General features: G+C 38.6%; 1 protein-coding gene across 3 annotated transcripts in view; it reads right to left on the reverse strand.

Annotated features, from left to right (window-relative positions):
- Positions 1-20,377, reverse strand: part of mast1b (microtubule associated serine/threonine kinase 1b) — a 70,043-nt gene continuing 49,666 nt past the window's right edge. For all 3 annotated transcript variants that reach the window (XM_030140208.1, XM_030140207.1, XM_030140206.1), the window contains 18 exons: positions 19,852-19,984; positions 19,678-19,745; positions 18,611-18,687; positions 18,311-18,519; positions 16,719-16,857; positions 15,213-15,345; positions 12,768-12,933; positions 11,838-11,939; positions 10,698-10,820; positions 9,795-9,904; positions 7,641-7,801; positions 7,293-7,552; positions 6,010-6,234; positions 5,696-5,925; positions 5,182-5,304; positions 4,931-5,064; positions 4,656-4,843; positions 1-3,870 (listed from right to left, as the gene is read on the reverse strand). In XM_030140208.1, coding sequence (XP_029996068.1) covers positions 2,225-3,870; positions 4,656-4,843; positions 4,931-5,064; positions 5,182-5,304; positions 5,696-5,925; positions 6,010-6,234; positions 7,293-7,552; positions 7,641-7,801; positions 9,795-9,904; positions 10,698-10,820; positions 11,838-11,939; positions 12,768-12,933; positions 15,213-15,345; positions 16,719-16,857; positions 18,311-18,519; positions 18,611-18,687; positions 19,678-19,745; positions 19,852-19,984 — 4,227 coding nt within the window. In that variant the 3' untranslated portion in view covers positions 1-2,224. The remainder of the gene's footprint in view (positions 3,871-4,655; positions 4,844-4,930; positions 5,065-5,181; positions 5,305-5,695; positions 5,926-6,009; positions 6,235-7,292; positions 7,553-7,640; positions 7,802-9,794; positions 9,905-10,697; positions 10,821-11,837; positions 11,940-12,767; positions 12,934-15,212; positions 15,346-16,718; positions 16,858-18,310; positions 18,520-18,610; positions 18,688-19,677; positions 19,746-19,851; positions 19,985-20,377) is intronic.

A 20,377-nucleotide genomic window follows, 5' to 3' on the forward strand; every position in this document is an offset into this window, starting at 1 on the left:
TTTCTTTTCTGCATTTTATTACATCTCTGCACTATAGGCTTTTTTGCATTGGTTTTTCACAATAGTGGCTAGTAAATACAGATGGGTGACACATTAAAGGAAAACCCAAGAGTGGTCATATAGGACACGTGAGTTCACTGATGATGAGTATGGAAACAATATCACTCATTTGGTATGGATGTCACAGTCAACAGATCTCAATCCAGTTGAAGGCCTTGAGGAAATTTTGGACCAATGTGTTAGAAAGACCAATTAGACACTTTACATTACTTTTTTCTTTAATCTGTCACCCAACTGTTTGTCAGTATAATGGATGACAACAGTCAGAGATGGTTGTTGATGTACAAAAGTCAAACACCTGGACAAAGATGGACGTGACAGAAATATTACAACCTCAGACTGATGGAATGATAAAGTCAAAACTGCACAAAATGGGTTAGCCACACAAATTTGGTAGATTTCTTTTTCTAGATGTAAAATTCATACATTTTAAACTATGAAATTAAAAAGTAAACAACTCTCAAAGTTATGACCAGTGCAAATAAATAAATAAAAAAAAGCTTAATAAATAGAGCAAATAAAAAATAATAACCATTTAAGACAATTAATAGTAATGTTTGACACAAAATAAAGTGCAATTTTCTCACATAACAAAAAAAAATGGTGTCCAAATGTTGGGTTAAAATCTCTTTAAACCACTACATTGGATACACAATGAATAATAAAGAGGCTCAGACTCATCTGAATGCTAACAGTGACTTAAATGTGTTCATCAAAAAAAGACAAATGCATCAGAAGTACAAGTTATGAAACTGAAAGATCCACAGGCAGAAGACCCTAGACTTCTCACTTCATGTAATCTGTCTTTCTTTCTTTTGGTCTCACATGATATCATCCACAAGGTGGCAGTCTAAGACAGATCTGAGCCTGCTGTCCTGAAACTATCAAGTTTAATTTTACTGTATTACACAAGAACAAACACCAACCTCACCACTAAAACGCTCTCAACAAGTCTAACCCAGACGTTGTGTATAGTCTACTACTCGATCACTGACAAGGGTGCTCAGCTTTATGGAACTGGGCACTGTTGGATTGCATATTATTATACAGTTAAGTGTAACCAAAAAAACACAATATCCCTAAATAAAAACACTGGCACTTTCCTTTACATGTAGCATTATACAATAAAGATCTGCATAAATAGAAAAAATGAGTGACAGAGCATTTCTAGCCTACTCTCCTATAAGTGCTAGTTTCTTTATGGTTCTTTGTGCACGTCCCAGACTGAAGATAAACAAAAAAAAAGCCTGTTCATCATGTCACCCACACCAGTGTATTTACCTAATAGACTAAATAAAGATAAAATTGCACATTTCATCATGATCAGCTGATACATTAAAACCGTGTTTGCGTGGTTTATTGCAACCTTTTCCTCGTTTTCTCTTTTCGTCTGGAGCACAATGTAAACTTAGAAACTGGGGACACCAAAAGTGGCCTCATTAGCACATTGCATAGTGCCCCTGTGCAAGTTCATCTCATCTTACATCAACTCTTCTGAAATTCAGCCCTTAAACACATCTGAAACAAACCTCTATCTCCATCACAGCAAATGTTTTGGTATCCTGGTCCAGTAGGTTTTTAGTAGGTTGTCTTATTCTTTACTGCACGACACATGACAAATCTCTCTGTGCCTGATGTCTTTTGGTAACTGAACTTTGAGAAGATGCATGTAATGTACTTTTTAGTTCAAACTCACGTAAAGCATGGCACTGGATCCAAAACAGTGACTGACTTGACTGTATAATGCCCATTTGTAATAGAGTCTGTTTACTGTTGTGGTCAGTTGAAAAGTTGTTCACAGTGTTCACTACCTTAAGGTCTTCCAGATTTTTTTTTTTTTTTATCTTCTCTTTACATATTCTTTCAGTTTCCATGTACAGTGTCAAACATGCATTAAGACATACGCTTTTTTGTATGATATAAAACACATTGTGATGATCAGTACATACACGGGCCTACATTATGATACCATGTGCACACATTAGCTAATGCATCTTGTTCACATCTTATTTGTTTACATGTCACATGTCATCTATTTGGTGTTTCAGGCATTTATGTCTCCCCTTCATTCAAAGGTGTACAGTCATGTTAGATCATGATATGTTGGTATGATGCTACAGTAAAAGGCATTACATGGGAGATCTTTTCTGGAACGTCTTTATCACTAGTGATGTTTGGAGCTTCGACTGTTTGTCTTATCAGATTGGACTGTCCCGCTGGCTGAGGTTGCCATCTGATTCCCTCGGCGCCCGCCCCCTGATGAAGTCTCAGATTTTCCCATTGTGTTCCCCCTCTTCTCGTCACTCGTCTTGCCCATGTCTTTTACTTTGACCCCCTCCTGTGACCCCCCTTTCATGGGCCCAAGCACTGTTTTGGCCACACTTGTGAGCTGTGTGACGAAGCTAGCCTTGTCCCCTGGAGACATAGGGCGTGACTTGCTTGAGCAAGGAGAGGCTGCGTTAGACGTGAGTGGAAGGGGGTGGGAAGGTGATGCAGGATTTTCTTCCAGTACCTCGAGGTGAGCCTTGTTGTCCTTAGTGGTGCGGCCGCTGTTCAACTGGCCTGGCACCTTCTCTGCTTTGGATCTGGTAGCAGCGGGCGCATGAGTTGTGGCTTGAACTTGGGTTGGCACTGGGGGTGCTGGCCCTTTCGTCTTGGTCATCTCAGTTGCCTTATCACTGCTGCTTGCTTTCTCTGCTGCCTCTGTGCCTTTACGTGGCTTGGATGTTTCTGTGGAGGATGTTTTCTGTGTGGTACCTTTGTCTGCTCCTTTGATTTTCTCCTCAGTTTTGTCTGGAGCTTTAGCTACTGGGGCACTTTCTGTCTGCGTACTCTGCTGCTTACTCTCTTGTGGTACCTTTGATGCACCTGGAGTTGAGCTTTTCTCTTTAGTCTTGGAGAGCGCTGCCTCAGAACCTGAAGTACTCACAACTGGGGCTTTATTCCCAGCACTCAGCTTGGTCTCCGCAGCAACAGAAGGGGGTATTGGACTGGATTTGGTTTCCATTGCAGCTGCACTTATGCTTCCTTTCTGCCCCTCCACAGTGGATGTTGTTTTACTTGTGTCTGACTTGGACTCAGCTTTAGTAGCTGTGCTTCCTGGTGGTGACCCACTGAGCTCAGCCGCTGTAGTTTGAGTATCTTTCTCTCTTGATGTAAGCAGTGTGTCACGGCTGAGCGGGGACTCCTGCCTTCCTAGCCTCCTTGCTGGCTTTAGGCCTGCAATCTCTCCTCCCATGGGTGGAGAAGGGGAGGAGGAGGATGAAGGGGAGGGTGGAGCTGGTCCATTCTCACCCTCCATCTCCAGAAGACTCTGCAAGCTGTGCTCACAGTGGAAAGACTCTCTCCTGTAGTCTCCAAGTGTGACCTCCAGACTATGTTTGCGTAATGACACCCCACCGGTCAGAGGAGAAGGCGAAGATGACGATGAGGAAGACGACGGCAGAATCGGTGCTCCTAGCTTCTCCGCAGATTGAACCCGTTGCAGCAGGGGGGACCTGGGTGGCTCAGCGCTCTTGGGACGAGGGCGGGCGACGGGAGGTGAAGAGTGCAGCTTGACAGGGAACATCTGTGTGGTGTTGGAGCTCCCAACTGTGTGTCCCGTCAGAGGGGGAGGGGAAGAGGTGGTCGGGGAGGGGGTGTGAGCTAAAGGGGACAAAGGGATGTTGCCGGCAGATTTGCAGCGCGCAGAGCGATACTGACGGTGAAGTTTAGGAGACAGACCATGCAGGGAGCTGGGCCTCATGTGGTGAGAAGCTGCTGGGGAGTTTGGGGTACTGGAGGCTGGGGAACTACTCTGGGAAGAGGTACCTGAGAAGAAGAGAGGAAACAATTCACTTCAGTTTGGTTGCACTTTAGAAATACTGAATAGCTAAGAAAAAATGGAAATAGTGTGGTGACAATTTGGTAATAAATGCATAATGTGGCAAAACCATGAAATTACCAGATAAACACATAATAACTCTATTAATAACCAAATAAAATCCTTATCCTTAAATCCTTCTTTATGTTCCTAACATTCTCTTTTATGTCTAGGTGATACTGACCAAATGACATGTTTAATGCCGGTACCTGGCACAACCGGAAAAGCTATTGTTTGTTTTTATTTAATGTCATGCTATTATTAGAGTAAACCAAACATCAAGAAGCAAAAACCAATTTAAAATAAATCTAAGGCAATGCTAACATTAAGAGCTAATGACAATCATCTAAAGTTAGCTAACAATCTAGTTAGCTAATAGAGTTAGCAACTAAATTAGCTCTAATCCATGACCAAGAAGTGGTTCAGATCTGAGACTGAATAGTATAGGCTGTTATTCATTCAGAAAGTGTGAACACTATATTTTACTATGCAGTCAGGAGGTGAATTTAATAATAATAATAATAATAATAATAATAATAATAATAATAATAATAATAAATAGAATTTATAAATGTTTCATTTTTGAAGTTTGGGATGACAATCAAAATACAGTGTCAAAAAATACTATTGATTTATAAAACCTATTACTAATTTATTCCAAACACATTAGACTGAATATACATCTGATAAAAGAGGGACAGGACAGAGCAGTTGGTGTTAGGCTCCTGCTAACCGAGGTAAGGTGATTCAATGGTGGAGCGGTAACTCTGAGTAGGCGAGCGGGCCGTCAGGCTGTGGGTGGGGGATCCTGGGAGACTGTCCCCAGATGATAAAGAGCGATTTAAAGAGGAGAGACTCCGGCTGGTGTGGAGCAGGTTGGACTGCTTAGTGATTTTTCTGAATAAGGAGCTGCGTTTTTTACTGAAAGACAAATAAAAGTTACATAGTGCAGGAGATAAAGGCATTATTGTGATGAAATGCAGGTATTATGCAGCAACATAGGCCTACTCTTGTCCCTCCTTGGCTCCAGTCCTCTTGCTACGTCGAGCCATCTTGGATTTATAGCTTGACTTGCGGGCCGGACCCACTTTTATAGAGGTGTTCTCAAAGGGAGTCGTTGTAACTGTCACCTTGTTTCCACTCTGAAAAATGAATATGTACATATTGTTTTAAGTCATACTGGCATACATTTATTTGACCTGTATTCTTATATTTATATATTTGACAGACACACTAACAGAGTGACTGATCACTCTCACCTTCAGGATGAGCTCCACCACTTCTGTGTGGACCAGCCCGTGGACCGACTCGCCATTCACATGAGTGATGAGGTCACCTGCACTAAGTCCAGCGTCCTGGGCGGGGCCTCCATCCTCCACATGCTATAGGACAAATACAGCCAGACAATAGACTTAAACCACCTCAGCAGAAACACTGTTCATCTCCATTAGGGGTCAAACATTACATTATATTTTAGAGCTATTACTGATAAGAGAACTGAAATTATTTTAAAAGGTGAAGATCCTATTGTTAAAATCAGTGGAAAATCAGATTAAAATAGAAACAAAGTTCTTCATTCAGTCAGTCATGCTGTGTCTTGTAATATATCAGTTAGAGACTAGAAAGTACAGACACCAAGTCCAAGTAATGTCCAGTAGGACAAAAAAAAAACATACTCTATTATCAGCAAAAATGTTGAATATGGAATCAGATACGTGGTCAACCCTTGCTCTACATGTTAAAGCTGCTGTAATGTAAGCTCTGCTCTCTCACCCAGACCATGTGATGTACACTGTAGACATCACTGTCTCCCATATAAACTCGGATCGCCCTCAAAGTGAAGCCATACTTCTTCCCGGAGCGATAGATGGTAATTGGAGAATGCAGGATGTTGACCATGGGAGAATAGTCTCGACTGGGGGAGGAGTCTCGAGAGGATGGGTTAGACGAGAGGGAGCGAGGAGACATGGGGCTGGCAAGAGGTGATGCTCCATGTTGCTCCACTGGACAAAGAAACAATGAGTTAAATTCCAGGACTAAAGTCTGAATCTATTTTTTCACCAATGCAATATAACTGGCGCATTTACCCGCAGGAATGATGACAGACAGAGCGGTGGCAGAGGCTGATTTGATAACTTTGGATCCTGGTCGTGAATTACGTTTCTCTCCCTCAGCAGACAGCTGCTGGTGGCGAACTCTCCGCAGAACCAGGTCAGTGGTGGCCCCGCGGGGTCCCTGTGGGTCCGGAAGACCGAGTACAGTGGCACTGGCTGGTAGAGGCAACGAGGCATCAGCAGGTCTCAGAAGCTTCTCTGTGAAAATGCAGAGGCAGGAAATGGGCACATAAATAGAAGGTACTTTATTGTACCACACGTTTTAAGCATAACATCTGAATTTCAGCAGGTTTTATGAAATCACAAAAACTTTGGTGGTATTAATGATACATATTGGCCACTTTTACAAGTGTGATGTGGAAGCCTGAAGCATTAGTACACTGATGCACTGATGAAAAGTTTTATGGAACAAAGAAACATTTGGATGCAAGCAGATAAAGTTCAGAAAATAAAACATTTGTACATTTAGAAATTACAAATTTTACTGAGGGTGAAAAAGTAAATGCCAATTTATTATTTATTTACTTTAACTTATAAAAACATAAATCATTATTCAATGTAGAGTATATGGAGTGTTTGGGTCTTTTCACGCATGACGACATAATGTTAGCCTCATAGCATAATTGCCTATGTCATGTATTTTTCAGATCATAGCCAATAATGCAAAACGAAGCAGCAGTGTTAAGAGAGTAAGATATGCAGATATCACAACTTGGCTAAACATACGAGGGGGCTTCAAAAAGTTTGTGGAAAGAGAACATAGCTTTGACATGGTTTAAATCACATTACCCTCACTTTTACACAGATGAATTTAAAGGCTGGTATTAATGCTTGCAGAAGTGGATTGACCTAGATAGAGCAAATATTGAAAAATAAACATCATAATTGTCCTTTTTCCATGAACATTTTGACTTCGGTAATTATGCTATGAGGCTAATGATACAGAAAATATGGTATATTGCAACAGGAGATCATTGCAGGAGAAAGAAAATCTCAATTTAGTAGAGTCTCCTTGAAGCTTGTGGCAAAAAAAAAACAAACAAAAAAAACAAAACAAAATGCATTAAATAGTGACAAAATCCACTTAATTACTTTATATACTTGAAATAAATACAGTATATAAACATAATTTAAAGTATGTGGTGTATGAGAAATATAGACAATGGATGATATGGTGTTTACCCTTGAGCACTAGCCACACTGCTCTGATTAGAAAGGCTTTGAGTCACCAATCATCCTGCAACATCCATGTTTACCTCCAGCTGTGAAGCCACTGCTGTCTTTGAGGAATGATCTCAGATCGCCTTGAGTGGATATGGCACCCATTGCTCCTTCCAGAGACGTCCCTCTGACCTTCACCGCAGGTTGTCTGCCGGTGACAGCCAGCTCAGAGTCCACCTCCAGAGGGGAAGCCAAGCGGTGCGTGTCCATCAGGGCTGAGAAGCGTCTGCGGGCCCCTGATGGTGGGCTGGACTCGCTCTCAGTGAAGGAGGACTCGGAGCAGGACAAGCGCTTCCTTAAAAAATAGAGAAAAGAAAGTTGGTGTGTGTGTGTGTCATTGAAGAAAGGGTGCACCTGTTTTATTTTCTGCAGGCGTCACTCACAGCTCAGGTGATCCGGTCCTCCAGCTCTTGTCCCGGAGAGTCAGGCTGCCCAGGCTCTCTCTCTTGGCTATTCGATCCTCTCTGGGGACCTTGTGCTCTCTCAGGGTCACACCATGGGGTTTATGCTCCAGCTGGGACAGATGCTCCATGCTGCTGTAAACCTGCAGTCATTGTGTTCTTTTGTCATGTCTGCTGGCATTTTGCTTCTCAGTGTTATTCTCTGACATTATATGTATTTATTTACTGCCAATGCCCTCTGTACAGCACTTTGTTCTACTTACACTGGGCCAGATCTACTAAGATCCCAATTTGCATGTACTAATTTGCGTGCGCAATCTAGAATTCTGCATGTGGGGTTGAACCGTGGTTTGCGGGTGATTTACAAAGACTTCTTGCGCAAATGTCAACAGGTAAAAAGTTTTGGAGACCACCCTATTTAAATGACGATTTTGTGTGCGCTACTGGAGACAATACACTGGAAAAACTGCTCTGGGACACACCAGCACTCATGGTAACAGTACGCTGAAATGATCCAGACACACAGAAATGTAACGTTGGAGGAGTTTTGTCATAGGAGGTATTGCATGACTCATTCATTCATTTATTTTTCATTTTAGAGGTGGGGGGGCCGTGGGGATTGTTGGACTGAGTGTCAGGCGTACATAATTTTGTCACACTGTAGCCTAATGTCGATGCGTACTTTTAATCACAATCTTCAGATCAAGTGGAAAAGAGTCCTGTAAAGTGTGTATGTGTGTGTGTGTGTGTGTGTGTGTGTGGGGGGGGGGGGGGGGGGGGGGGGCATACATCTCAATTATTTTTTCTTCCGTCATTCCAAAAATGTTCACACGAAGGTGAAAACTGCGTTCTCTGCATTTCGTGTCATCATTTCGATGTCTCCTTAACCACAGCCATGTGAGTGCAATTACACATACAAACCATTTGTGCCTCCTTTTGAGACGTGTTAAATATAGACGCAGTTTCTATGAGCAAAATTGCTTTCGGGTTTGACAAATCACTTTGCATTTGCTAAATTAATATATTTACATTTTCTCCTCCCAGCACATGCAAAATTGCGTGTAAACACCCCATATTGCATATTCATTGTGGCAAACGTACTAACATGATGCAGACGTGCTATTTTGCACCTTTGAAAGACGCAACCCAGTCAGTTTATAAATTTTTTTGTGTGTGCAATGAGTTTGCACACGTTTTTATACACGCAAACCTTTAGTAGATCCGGCCCACTGTGTTAAAATTTGCTCTACTTTACATACTGTATCAGGTCTGTAACTGGGTTATTATAGTTAGTGTAAAATGACACTAAAAGTAGCATGAAAAAATGACCAAAATGGAAGTAAAATTGTAATGAAAAGTAAATAAATTAATTGTATGAACTAAATGTAATAACTGATAATAAAAAAATAAAATTCATACAGTATATAATAGTGAATGGTGAATATATATAATATTGAAAAATATGTTTGATGAATACCTTCTACATACAAGCTGTAAAATGTGCCCCACCCCCCCAATACACTGAATAACTACAACCCTGAGTCAATGAGACAATGCAATACCCCCCCCAGTGCAATACTCATGACTCATGCATCTTGTTTTTAATTTGACCTCGTATATATCCTTTATTACCTTGTATATATCCATTATATGATGCATGCATTTCTTTCTATCTATGGTATGAAGTTGGCCTTTTGTATATTTTCAGTATTTCTTTGTATTTTTGTATGTTGTCAGTATTTTTCAGTATATATTTTCAGTATAACTTTCTTATGACATTTTTATATAGTCTCTTTTTGCACTTTACGAATCTGCTGCTAAACAGAATAGAACTTCATTATTCCTGTAAAAGCGACAAAAAAAATCTCCTCTATTCTTATGTGATGCATTCCTTCATTCATCATTTTTTAGCTTTTTTAAACCAAAACTGTCATCATAATACTAGCAAAAAAGACTACAATTAATTAAAACCAGTCAGCCGTTCAAAATAGCAATTAAATATGAAAATACCTCTGCATTAATGCCTAAAACTAAAGAAGAATTAAAAACCAAAGTCAATGACAACCTAAAAACAAAAGAAAAGTTCAGGACTATAATAACACTTGGTCATCATATGTGATGGTTGATATGTTTTACCTTGCTGAAGCGAGGGGAGCAGGAAGAAAAGCGATGTATCTCCACAGGCTCATCGTCATTGGTATCATCTTCGTCGTATGAATGCACGTGATGGTAGCGCTCAGAGCGGGCTGGGAGAAAAAGGCACAAGGGTTCAAAGTCAGTGAACATTGTATTATTGTTCACTCTGTGCTACCTCCTGCATGATGATTTCTTGTCTCACACTCACATTACCCAAATTTCCACTGACAACATTCACTCAAATACAAAATGCAAACTAAACATTTTACATTTTCACGATATGAAATGCTACCATCAAGAGACAATTCACTGAAATTGCTCTTAAACTTTAACCCATAAAGATCCAAGCGTCCACCGCCGACCAAAAGGTTCTACTGATCTAAAATGTTTAATACCTGTTGATCCACTAATCCTATCAATATATGTAAATAATTCTGGTAAAATACAGTTTGTCATCTTTTCATGGTCATCAGATATGACGCATTTGGACGTTCAGAGGCTCCGTAGTGAACATGGAAACGTCATCATCTTCTACAACATTGATTCACCAGTAAAACCCATGGAGTGATAAATGACAGTAATTGGAGACACTTATTTTATGTTCAGTTAATGATATCTTTGCTGAAAAAAGTCACTTTTTCTTCCGTTTTCTGTTTTGATCTAATAACCTTTGAATTTACTCTGTACTTTTCTGAACATCTACATGATCAGTGAACTACATAAAGGGCAAAAAAGATTTACAATGAAAAATGGAAAATACAGAGGATGATATTATTTTTAAAAAATGATGTTAAATCACATTTTGGAAGTGCCTCAAAAGTAGCACTGGGTCTTTATGGGTTAAGACATTTGTAGTTGGTGGCTTTTTCCCTAAATGTCCTGCAGCATCCTCTGTAGACCTACTGTCAAAGTAACTGGTGTCTTCCTCTGACTCGAGGTGAGGGACGAACTCTGCCTTCTGTCGTAGCAGGCTGTTCCAGTCCACCTCTGTGAAGAATGAGTGCTGCTTCACTTCAAAAGCACCGCCTGGAGGGTCGAAGCAGAGAAGAGAGGGAGATATTAAAGGAGGAGGAGACAGAAGTCACAAACAGCTAGAGGACAGCCTTAAAGCAGACACAGAAACTCAGAGTTAATGAAAGAAAGAAAAATGTAAACATGATAAAATGAAATAAAATGGCAGGTGGAGTCAGCTTTGTTCCCCCAGTGGTTATGTTTCATGGTGAAAATCAGATATATTTTTTTTATATTAAATTAACATGTCATTATCATGTAGCTCAGCATGAATTCAAAAGTTATTATATGGAAACAGAGAAAACTAAAAAAAAGTGATTTTTTTCAGTTTACACATGATGAAATGATGATAAACTGTATTTTACCTCAATTATTTACATGTATTGATAGGATTAATACTTCAACAGTTATTAAACATTTTAGATCCGTAGATGCTTTTGGTTGCTGGTGGTTGTTTGGGTCTTTAAAATTTAAAGGTTTATCACTAGAGTACGATATAATATGTGTTTTCTTTTTCCTTCTCCAACTGTTTACAGCCTTTGAGCTCACCCATCAAGCAATCCACTTTACAAAAACAAAGGACAAAAACACAATTCCAAGCACACTTTTTACCATAAGAAAAAAAAATTGGGCATTTCTGCTTTCTGTTTCAGCAGCCAATAACTGTGAATGTGGTATGAAACATGGTGAAAACAATGATAATTTTCTTTAATTGCAGTGGATTAGATGGATGAAGTAGCCTGTGTAATTTTAAGTTCCATCTGTAGTAGTGACAATACAACACAGAAGTTAATTCACACTAAAATGATTTGATCCAGATAGTCTCAAAGATTTTGGATTTATACATACTATTTTTAAAAGCTTTGATTTCCCCAGTGATAATGTTTCATAATGAGTAAGTCAAGGCTTTCCTCATAATAAAAAACACTGAAACTAAACAAAAACTCATCTGAAACACCCTGTCCCTGATAGAGGCTGACTTCTTTGTTAACACTGGATGTGGTGGAGTTGTACATGCAGGATGTGACTGACCTGTGCCCAGTCGAACCAGTGGGTTGGTCTGCAGGAGTGAGGAGATCAGGTGCTGGGCATCAACAGGGAGAGCTTCATCACCTTCTGGCCACACGATGTCATCTATGAGATACAAAAAAAAAGGACAGGACAGGGGAAGGACAGAATAAGATGACCCCTTACAGTGTGAAGGTGGATGCATGAAGGTAACATAAACCTGACAGTCTGCTTGTATGGCAGTTACAAATAATATGATGGAAGTATCAAGCGTTATTAAACCATAAAGACCCCGTGCTACTTTTGAAGCAGTTCCCAAATGAATTTTTCTCTCTATTTAGCCTTTCTTAAGTGACTTATCACCATTTGTTACATATTATCCTCTGTATTTTCCATTTGTCAGTGTAAGTCATGCATTTTCCTATATTTAATTCACTGATTATGTAGATGTTCATAAAAGTGTAGAGTAAATTCAAAGGTTATTATATCAAAACAGAGTAAACTGAAGAAAAAGTGACATTTTAAGCAAAGATGTCAATAACTGAACATAAAACAAGTGTCTCTATGCACTGTCATTTATCAGACTCCATGGGTTGTATTGGTAAGTCAATGCTGTAGAAGATGCTAGTGTTTACATGTTCACTATGGAGCCTCTGAACGTCCAAATGGGACATATCTGATGATCAGTTATTTACCTGTATTGATAGGATTAGTGGCTCAACAGATATTAAATATTTTAGATCAGCAGTTACTTTTAGTTACCAGTGGCTGTTTGGGTCTTTGAGGGTTAAATATGGTAATTTAAATATGGTATAGTTAATTAAAACAATTTGTTCATTAAATAGAGGTTCTGATATATACCCTGATAAAAGCTCACAGTTACCATGACAGAAGATTTTGACTCTATCGCCCACTAGTCCCATATCTAAAACAGTTTGACCTTTGCCCCCTCACCTGTGATGACCTGTCCAAACAGTTCCTCCGGAGTATCTCCAAAGAACGGAACACAGCCCACCAGGAACTCGTACAGGATGATGCCCATCGCCCACCAGTCCACTGGCTTTCCATAACCCTGACGAAGAATCACCTCTGGGGCGATGTACTCTGGAGTTCCACAAACCTGACAAATAGACCACAGAAACACTTCAGTTTGGAGTTGATTAAGAAGTGATGAAAGTGCAATTATTCAGATTATTCACAGTCTGAGATTTATATGTTAGAATATCACTGATGAATGCCTATGAACTCTGTAGCACTAAGTTGTGGAGTTAAAAATTCCACTGATTTTCATCAGGCTTGAGGAATTTTACAAGATGAATTTTACAAGTCCATAGTAGTTGTATTTTTTATTCTCATTCATGAACCAGTTACATTTTTGTTCAGATAGTGTTCTATCTGAACTATAAGGGGAAAACAAAAACTAGGCTGACTTGAACTGCACTTTTGTTTCATTTTATCTTGAACTAGTTTTCATTTAGTATTTGAAAATGTTTTATTTTTTATTTCAGTTAAAACACAATTCCAAGCATACTTCTTACCATTTGAAAAAAAATGGGTATTTCTGCTTTTCTATTTCAGCAGTCATTAACTATGAATGTGGTGTAAAATATGGTGAAAATAGTGACATTTTTCCTTAACTGTAGTGGATTAGATGAATGAAGTAGCCTGTGTAATTCGAAGTTCCATCTCTAGTGCTAACAATACAACGCAGAAGTTAATTCATGCTAAAATGAATCTGATCCAGACAATGTCAAAGATTTTGGACTTACTTTTAAACTATATTTACAGTGAAACCTCTGCTAAAGTGAACACAGCTGACACTGACAGTGAATAACATGTAGGAGTATGTGTATTCCTGTCTGGCCAAGTCCATCACTTCAGAGATGCCAAGACGAGATGAAAGGCCCGGTGAGTGTTTTCATGTGCAGATGGGTACACTGTGCATGCTAACAGATTTCTGGCTGCCATAATGTATGAGGAATAATGAGCCCCAGATTCAAAGCATGAGCACCAAATGAAAAAAAACTTACCAAAAAGAGGGAGGACCCTAATGAGTGAGGAATACTGGCCTATTGTTCTGCCAACTGTTTCATTTTTTTCATAAGCTTCGCATATGCCTGGCAAACAATGACAGGGAATATGTTTGCATAGAAATGAAGACATCAAAGGGTAATTTATACCTAAATGCTGCTTGGATGGTAGGTGAGTGGTCTACACTATTAAACTGCCGCACACACACACTTTACAGGTTTATTACCTCGACCAAGGAGCTGATGTTTTCACTGGCATTTATATGTACTCTTGGAGAACCTTTCCAGTTGTATTTGTGATTATTTTACAGGGGCGATATGTAGTATTTCTGCTTTAGAAAATGACCTAAAATTGTGATTTGAGTTCAGAATAAAGAGCTCTGAAGTTCTGCCAAAGATATCAATATGATGGCTTGTAGAAATATGGGCTGAATTTATTTACAGTGATGGGCCGATCGATTTATGTGACCACTAGAGGGAGTAATGAGTCATTCTGCCGGTCTCCCACAGCATCAGAAAGTGACCAGATGGGATGAGAACCATTAAGAAACAACCTTTTGAGTCCAAGAAAGTGACTCAGTGATAAAAACTAGAAGCCCTGTTGTTTTCACGACTGGACGCAACTCTAAATGAGAAGAATGGAGTTTGATAATGAAATCACAGTGTTTTTAATACATGGATGAGTTTGATTATGAGGCTTATGGAGGTTTAAAGTTATTATCCGATGTTATTATCTTTGCGAAGTCGCCATTTATTAATTCACAGTTCAGATTAAACTGGGACAGTTTTGACCTTATTTGGACAATTCCAAATGAATTTTTAGTGCAGCTATTGACAACACAAACTGTACAGAAAACGGAGGTGATTTGTGGTTCTACTGTGGCTGTTTTCGGTCTAAAAACAGAGCCAAGCTAACAGAGCTATAAAGTAAACTATCAACTGATGCAGCACATGAAGATAATAAGGCACAGAACTGTCAAAATAAGCACGTGAATTTTAGTTTGAAGGAGAAAACTTGATGATACCATAATACAAATGTGTGTAAACAATGAGCTTCATACTTTATTCAGTAACTGATACAGTGTGTAGATACATAGTGTTGATTTGTTGGTGGTTTTGGTAGTCCTAAATCTGGTCTGGTATGTGACTCCCCCCTGCTGTTGAGAGTTTGGAATATCAATACTACATAGAATCCCTTTAATAGCATGAAAAATTTTAAACATACTTAATTTCAAAGGTAAAAATTAAACATCAATAAATTATCTGAAATGTTAAAAATGTTTATGTGGCTTTGATTTCTTGTAAGAGTGACCTCACATATGGATCAGGATTTGTGTTCATAATGTACTGTTTGTTGTGTGCGTCATACCTGTTTATCCAAAAACTCCCGGGTGTCTTTCTCTATGTGTCCTTCATATAAGTTGGTGGTCAAACTCATCAGACCCATCTTTGACAGACCAAAATCTGTCAGCTTGATGTGGCCCATCGAGGTGATCAGGAGGCTGAGAAAATCAAAGACCAAGTTCAATTCAACTTTTACAGCAGACTTCATTATTCAGCTCCTATGCATAAGTACTAGTATTCCTACTTCAAATACAAGAAAATGTCATACATCCAAAAAATAAAGTAGTTTCTAAAGCAATGCATTCAACAAGATTGTGTCTTTGTAGCATTGCTGTCCTGTGAGAACCATGTCTCTCAAGCTTATTATGAGTTCAAAAAACCAGTCCTGTTTCAAGCTTCAAAGTAATGCATTTTCAAGGTTTTTAAGGTTTTTTTTTTGCTTTATAAAGAGAATTTTTTAACTTAACTCATACTGGAAGACTTGATGCTTTCAGTTTGTCAAAACATTCAGAATCAACACATTGTATTTGATTCAAATTATGAGGAATTATACCCTGTGAGACAAATAAAAAAGTCAAAAGTAAGTAAATCTAATGTAGTAAAAAAGTAGAATATCGGCCTGTGAAATGTAGGCTCATACTACTGTGGGATAACTATTGTATATTTTCTAGTTTGTGGGAATATTTGTCACGTCATTTATCTCACTAATCACTCCCCACTCTATTCACCTGTTTTTCATCAGCATCACACACCTGTCCTTAATCATCGCTCACTATTTAAGCTCACTCCTCCCTGCACTCCGTGTCGGTTTGTTTTCATGTCTCTGGCAGCATGTTGCGTTTGTGCCTTTCCTCGCCTGATTCCAGCTGACCAGGTACTCATCAGCTTAACCCTACCATTGGTATTTCTTTATTTGTAATTTGTGTATCACACCACGCTCCCTTTGTTGTAATGGTCAACAACCCCTACTATTGCTTTTATTATATTGTTGGACTTAATGTCCAACATGCATTAAAATTTTTTGTGTATTTTTCTCTGGAGGTCAATAAAAAGCCTTTTCTGTTTCAACTTTGAGTCTGCTTGTGGGTCCTTATCAGCCGTGACAATATTTACACCAAATCTTTGAAGGATGAAATTAAGATGAAGTTTCTCCAGTTAACAGCCACATTTCCAAACTTTTCCGTTCATTTTCACATGACAAAATAAGAATTTGAACATTTTTCTTGAACTATAACAACAATTATATTATGATCGATTATGATTATAATCGTAATCAATCATGTAAAAAAGTAATTAAATCTGTCAGACAAATCAGTTAAAATGATACAAATGCGAATGTAGTGGAGTGGAGGTATAAAATGGAAAGACTTTGAAGAAAGTACACATATCTTAAATTTGCAGTTTTATTTGACTAAATGTACAACTGCTGTTTGGTGTAATCAAGCATGAGTAATCTGAATAAAGTGTCAAGCAATGTCACAATTTGCAACACGTCCTTGCAGCAACAGATAAAATTCAAATTCCGTCTTACTTGTCAGGTTTGAGGTCGCGGTGTACAATGCCGTAGTTGTGAAGGTACTCCAATGCCAGGACGGTCTCTGCGAAGTACATACGTGCCATCTCCACGGGCAGAGCTCCGATGTTCTTCAACAGAGTGGCACAGTCCCCACCTGCCACCACCATTTTATTATTTCATTAGTCTTGCAGCTGACAGTAGCAATTCACATGATGTCTCTTGGTACATATTTAGGGTACCAGGATTTATGAGTGGTTTATAATTAGGTTACGAATCAAGCTGTAAACACTTTAATAATCAATAATAAGCTGTATAAATCATCTATTACATGTCAAATTGTGAACTCACATTAAATTTACTCAGAACTATAGACTGTATATAGTCACTGATTTCTGAACTGCTGTTTTTGTTGCCATATCGGCATTATGGAGAAAGAAATTACCACATTTGGGCAAAAAGGGCGGCACCACTGGAGAACAAGAGTCATGGGTGAGCTAGCTTACTGACTTAGAAAAACTGTATAGGTCATCTGGAACATCAAGAAAGTTATTTTACAGTCTTCTTGGTGGAACCTGTAAAGTACAATTTTGACTGTGGAGCAAAAAAAAAGTGTTTTATTAAATAAACAGAAACTCCAAACCTTGACTTCACATCGACATCCAAACCTTCTCTTAGACCTGAGTGCATATCAACTGGGAAATAATTTATAGATGAACCAGAATGAGTCGTAAAAAAGTTCAGTGTAAGTCTATGGAAGCCAGGAGCCGTTAGCTGTATTACAGCTTTAAGGAACTTCTGCACTGGCTTCATTTTGGAGCCAAAGTCTTTGCGCCTTAGCCAGACCTCACTGGATACTGAGTTTCTTTTGGTTTTATCAGGTTTTATACACGTTAGCTGATACAAATGATCATTATATCGTAAATTATTACCATTTAAGCACCACTTGCCTATATTGATATTTACAAAGCTTTGTTTTGCATATCTAATGTGACAAAATACTCGGCTCTCAATTAGCATCCTGGTTGTGTAATACATTAGCTATATTGACGACATAGACGAAGCTGTTTAAATTGCTTGTGATGATAATAAATACACCTAAGATTATGAGCTAAGAGTCTTTTGTACAATAAAACAACATGACCAATTTTATAACATTATATTCTGCTAACTTGTGCTAAGCTAAACATGGGACCTCTGTCATGACAACTGCTAAGAAAAGATTAATGGATTCATGAATATTTCTAAGAATTGATATTCTTTACAGTTTCAACTAATATGCATCCTGGATTAATGCTTTAAACCGATGACTGTTGCACGGTAATTCTGATGCCACCTGAACTTTTTTGTTAATATTGTAAAAGTTTAGTGTTTGTTAATATGTTTTTTAGTGTTACAATAAAAATATGCGACAACACAAACAAAATACCAACAGAATTATAAGCCTTTAACAAATCCTATAAAAAGGTTCTCTTATTACAAAGTGGAACCCAATTTAGGCTGATAAACTGCACAGCAAATTTGATATTTTTGTCAAACTATATTACGGGTTATCTCACATTTAATGAATCTGATTTACTACATATATTATAAAATGCAGATATTTTTACCTTCTACGTACTCCATGACCATGCACAGGTGTCGACGTGTCTCAAAGGAGCAGAACATGGAGACAACAAAGGGATTCTCAGCAAAGGTAAGGATGTCTCTTTCCACAAAAGCTTGCTGGATTTGGTTCCTCAGGATCAGGTTTTGCTTGTTAATCTTCTTCATGGCGAAGCGCTGTCGTGTCTCCAGATGACGCACCAGATACACAGCCCTGGTACAAACACAGACAGATGTTTTAACACTGTATTTTCTTTTTTTTTCTGATTGCTACAGTGAACAGGGCCTTGTAATAATCTACTCACCCGTATGCTCCATTACTGATCAGCTTGATGGTCTGGAAATCTGCTTCTCCAGGGGTTTTCATCGCTTTAATTTTTCCCTATTGATCAAAAAGCACAATGCAAAATAACAAACAGCCATTGAAAAATAATAAATGTTTCATACTGTGAATAATAATACATTTTTAATAGTGTCTCACTATTTTTTAAGGGTGTCTACACATTTAAGCAGGAAGGATCTTACTATAAAACCGCTAAAGGGCTGTTTTTAATTCAATTCCCCTCTCGCTTTCATTTTCTTTATCTACTTAGCTTAATTTTGGAAGTTGGAGGCGTGCCTAATGCTTGAAGGATGGCCCCGAGACTCAAGGGGAGGGAAGTCCTGTTTTTTAAGCTTCAGCATAAATTAGCTAAATGAGATAGATACAAGCATGTATGCCAAGTTATCAGAAGACAGCTCAGCCATTTTACGTAAGAGAAACAAAATGTTGGCAGTTTTATGGGCAAATGCATAAAAGTAGAAAGGGATGGATCTTGTGGTCCTGGGTTTAAAATGACCAAATGGAAAAAGCTTGTAATCCTACCCTTCTAAATGATTTTTTTGTCTTTCCCAAGTGATTTATCACCCTTTATTATAACATTATCCTCTGCATTTTGGATTTTTCAGTGAAAATCAGGTATTTTCCTATATTAATTTACTGATCATGTAGATGTTCATAAAAGCTCAGAGTAAATTCAAAAGTTATCAGATCAGATCAGAAAAAAGTTGGACGAAGTGACTTTTTCAACAAAACATAGCATTAACGGAACATAAACCAAGTGTCTAAATCCACTGTCATTTATCAAACTCCATGGGTTTTTCTGGTGAATCAATATTGTAGAAAATTACAGTGTTTCCATGTTCACTTCAGAGCCTCTGAGCGTCCAAATGGGTCATATCTGATGACCATGAAATGATGGAAAACTGCATTTTACCCCCATTATTTACATGTATTAATAGGATTAGTGGATCAACACTTATTAAACATTTTAGATCAGTAGATGGTTTTGGTCGGTGGTGGAAGTTTGAATGTTTATGGGTTAAACCTCACCTCGGTGGAGTCATCTGTTTCAGGTGTCAGCGGGCCCTCGCTGTCGTAACTGTCCAAATTAACCATCTCTGTTGATAAATGTGAGAGTGTTATGGTAGAGTTTGCATCAGCCACCAGTTCCTTTATGCTCTAATAAGATCCATTTGTATGCCTTACAAACTGTTTGACCCTCACCTTCGATGGGGTCTCGGGTCAGTCCCAGCTGGTTGATGATGTACCGAGGAATGTCTGTTTTCATCAAATGCCCCTCCTTGGCATGATCCTCTGCTGCCTCGAGCAGATGGTAGAATTCCTCAGGGTTAAACTCCTGCAAAATCAGGGCAGTAAACCAAAGATATCACCATATGGAAAATGTGGGACCTCATATATCACAGTTTAACTAAATATGCATTATAGTGTTTCCAATCAAGACAATTATTTAATGTAAAAAAGCCAAAACCTTTACTTTCCTGGGTCTCAGGAGGTTACAATAAACTTTAAAACAGAATTTCTGTAGATTAAGGTTTTTAAGACCTTTATGAGCCGATAATGAATGCAAGTTGAGATCTGCTTCGTACCCCATTGAAATGGGACTAATAAGACTTTAGTGATGTTGCCAGTATGAACAGAGAACAATACTGTGATACTGTGGTCTTCAACTTGCATGTTCTGATTATGTTGATGCCTTTACACCTAATTTTCCTCTTTTGGACATTTTCTT

The sequence above is a fragment of the Sphaeramia orbicularis genome, chromosome 8 (assembly GCF_902148855.1).
Source record: "Sphaeramia orbicularis chromosome 8, fSphaOr1.1, whole genome shotgun sequence".
Classification (NCBI taxonomy): domain Eukaryota; kingdom Metazoa; phylum Chordata; class Actinopteri; order Kurtiformes; family Apogonidae; genus Sphaeramia; species Sphaeramia orbicularis.